Raw genomic sequence first — 3,268 nt, 5'->3', positions numbered from 1 at the left:
AGAAGTTGCAGCACTTTGAAATCAATTTTGATGGAAAAAATCAACGCAAAATAGTGATTTTTGGCAATTTTGAGATGTCCCTTCGTTGCTATGGTAACAGAAAATTTAAGCCTGAGCATGTTTTTGCAAGGGCAATGGTCCAGTCAACATTTGTGCCAAGTTTGATTAGTGTTGAAGCAGTTTTTATGGTATTATAGCAATTTGAACTTGAAATGGGAGACTTTTCAATGAAAACAGCCATTTTTCACAAAATGCTCATGAAGTAATGGGTTAAAATGATCAGTGGTTCTGTTTGGATATCAGCTTGTGACTCAATTATAACAGATTGAATCTGAGGTTTTTCCTTCATCAGCAAAACCTGGAAAGACACAATGTTGGTGTGACTCACACGAATAAATAAAAGAAACAACTGCGATAAAGTGTTGATATGTATGGAGATTGAAGAGTTTATTTTTCAAAACAAAATCATAGGAAAGTATTTCTTTTTCTTATTAAGTGTCTTGGGATTACATTATTTTCATTTGAATGACTTTTATTTACAGTATGTGCCTGTCCGAGGTGAGTCAGTGATTGGTATTGTAACAAACAAAGGTGGTGATGTGTTTCGTGTTGATATAGGTGGAAGTGAAATGGGATCCTTGTCGTATCTATCATTTGAAGGGGCAACAAAAAGAAATAGACCAGATGTTAAAGTAAGTAATTGTGATAATAGTATACAGTATTTACCAGATTATTTTATGTAGAACTTACTAATGTTGCAAAATAGTGAAAAAAGAAATTCCTGAATTATGTTCACAATGGCAAAATTGCAACGTTGCATATTGAGCCTGTTTTATGGAAGATACTGGAAAAAGCAAGCTAACATTTAATATAAAATGGTAAACTTTTTAATTTAGATGTGCTCATATGTTGGTTTTCACTGAACCTTGAATGTGACACGCTAGTGCCATTCCATGAAAAGCAGTGCATATTCCCCAAGAAAATGAATCTGTATACCCTGAACTAGAAAACAATGGTAAAACAAGATAAAATGGGACTTTGAAAGGGATCAGATGTTATGAAACATGCATATTACAGACAAGCTGACAGAAGACAAATTTAAAAAGCAGGCAACATATCCTATGGTTGATTATACAGTATTTTAAAGCCTGTTCAGTTTCATCTGATTCTTGAGAGTATTTCTGATTAACTTTACTGGTACTAACAAACATCTATAAGTTGAATTCGGAAAGCAAAAAAAACATGCGTGCATTAGCTTTATATTTTGCAACTTTACTTATGCTTATTGACATTCACAAATAATTTGGGATAGAATACAGCAAGTGGTAGTGTAATTCGGATGCTATTTTTTTTAGGTTGGAGACATTGTGTATTGTAAGATGCTAATGGCAATGAAAGATATGGAGCCCGAGTTGGTGTGTATAGATAGTACAGGTCGTAGTGCAGGGATGGGAGTCATTGGTCGTGATGGAGGGTTCTTACACTGTTGCTCCCTTAATCTCATCAGAAAGTAGGTTTTTCTGTTATCTATTGTTTGCCAATAAAGAGTATTGTTTATTCAAATAACTGTTTTTCAGTACCAACGGCATCAGTGACAAAGTGGTTAATACCTTTGACTTTGAATCCTCAATCCGTCATTGTAGTGGCTAAGAATTTCAGATATGAGGTACATGTTTCTATGCAGGTTGTTTATGAAAGGTTGATGGTTCTATCAAGGTACCTGCACATGTCTTTAATTATACATGGCCAATTAAGTTCACTAATTAGTAACACTGGGAATACTTGCTGAAAATACCTGACCAATGAAGGGTGTCCATGGCAGAGTGGTCTTTGACTTGACCCTTACCAATGTGGTTTAATTGAGTCCTGCAAGGGTCTTTAGATTGGTTCATGTGAGGAATCTTTCCAAAGCTTTCCAGCTTACGGGTGGATGGTGGTTCTACTTGGATGCCTGATTTTGCCTGAAATAATGCCCAAGTGGCACCTTAGTTCTTCCTTCACCAGTAAAGCTGGAAAGTCACCATATGACCTTTACAAACCCAGCCAAAAAATTCTGATCAGAAAATTTATGCTGATATCTGTATTTAATATTCTGTTGATTTATAATGTATAACAATTTCTGTGCATGATATCAGCTCTCATAATTAACTTTACAATTTATCAAACAGTACAAAGAGTATACTTACTTTTAACTGAAGTAGAACAGAGATTTTATCAGTTATTGAAATACCAGTTCCTGTACTGACACGAAACATATATAATATATGCTATGGAATCTTTGAGAACTTGCATCCTTGTACATCTCATATTAATATAAATGACTTTTTTTTATTAAATGTACTTATTTGCAGAATTTTATCATCTGATTGTCCCCTTTTAAAACTTCTTGGAAAGACCCTGCCTTTCGAGATCACAGTGGGTATGAATGGAAGGATCTGGGTACGAGCACGAACAAGTACACAAACAATAACTGTAATCAATGCAATATCTACAGCGGAATACATGGACAACACACAAATTTCTGCAATGTGCAAAAAACTTTCAGAAGCATTTATTGAGGTTGACTGATGTTGATTAAAATGTGGAAATTTTGTTGAATTCTTAAGGAGCTGTTTAAAGATTTAGAAAAGTACCAGTTACTGAAGCATTATTCATCATAACAAATGGTGCATTAAGGATGTACTTTGTCATTATTTTAAGTATTTGTTTTTCCAGTTTTGATGAAAAATGAATTTCTACATGGTAAAAATTTACTTGTTATATAGACATCTCAAGTAACTCCTAGATATAATTTAAACCTACATCCAGTCTTCCATCTTACATGTGACAAACTCAATTATTCGAAAATGGAAAAAGTAGTATGCACAAAGAACTTTACTATTTTCTTCTGTGTCAGGAATGAAACTGAACATCATTTTGAATTTCTGTTCAAATGAAGTTTTGGGTTTAAAGACAAAATATAAACTTATTTTTAATTGCAAAAAAAATTAGATGATATCATATTTAATGTTTGTTATTACGATGCTTTACAGTGGTTTATAGGGAAATATATCATGGGGAAAAAAAAGATATATTTCATGTTTGAAACAATGAAAATTATTCAATTTGATAATTTTTCACTGTTTTGAAATTTTAAGCCCGTTTATGTTGTTTCAGTGAAATACCTGCCTTCACAGTTCTGGAACCAAATTTATGATTTGACATCATCAAGTTGATTATTATTGGGGCGCTTTGACCCCAGGGCTGTAATTTGAAATTTTTTAGAGTT

The 3,268-nt window shown here is 33.3% G+C and overlaps 1 protein-coding gene across 1 annotated transcript; it reads left to right on the top strand.

Moving 5' to 3' along the window:
• The first annotated feature begins 416 nt into the window (after positions 1-416).
• On the top strand, positions 417-2,929 carry LOC132747980 (exosome complex component RRP40-like). Its single transcript, XM_060737516.1, has 3 exons — positions 417-692; positions 1,356-1,510; positions 2,352-2,929. Exons 1-3 carry the CDS (start codon positions 432-434, stop codon positions 2,566-2,568), a joined length of 633 nt encoding a protein of 210 aa, XP_060593499.1. The 5' UTR covers positions 417-431; the 3' UTR covers positions 2,569-2,929.
• The last annotated feature ends 339 nt before the right edge of the window (positions 2,930-3,268 follow it).

Source organism: Ruditapes philippinarum, unplaced genomic scaffold, assembly GCF_026571515.1.
Source record: "Ruditapes philippinarum isolate M1 unplaced genomic scaffold, ASM2657151v2 ctg5880_1_1_1_1, whole genome shotgun sequence".
NCBI lineage: Eukaryota > Metazoa > Mollusca > Bivalvia > Venerida > Veneridae > Ruditapes > Ruditapes philippinarum.
Note: the sequence above shows the minus strand (reverse complement) of the source record. Positions and strands in the feature narration are given on the sequence as shown.

Coding starts and splice junctions, on each gene's coding strand:
- LOC132747980 (XM_060737516.1), top strand. CDS start 432: ATGGAGATTGAAGAGTTTATTTTTCAAAACAAAATCATAGGAAAGTAT. Junction 693..1,355: donor GAAATAGACCAGATGTTAAA/GTAAGTAATTGT, acceptor TATTTTTTTTAG/GTTGGAGACATTGTGTATTG. Junction 1,511..2,351: donor TCCCTTAATCTCATCAGAAA/GTAGGTTTTTCT, acceptor ACTTATTTGCAG/AATTTTATCATCTGATTGTC.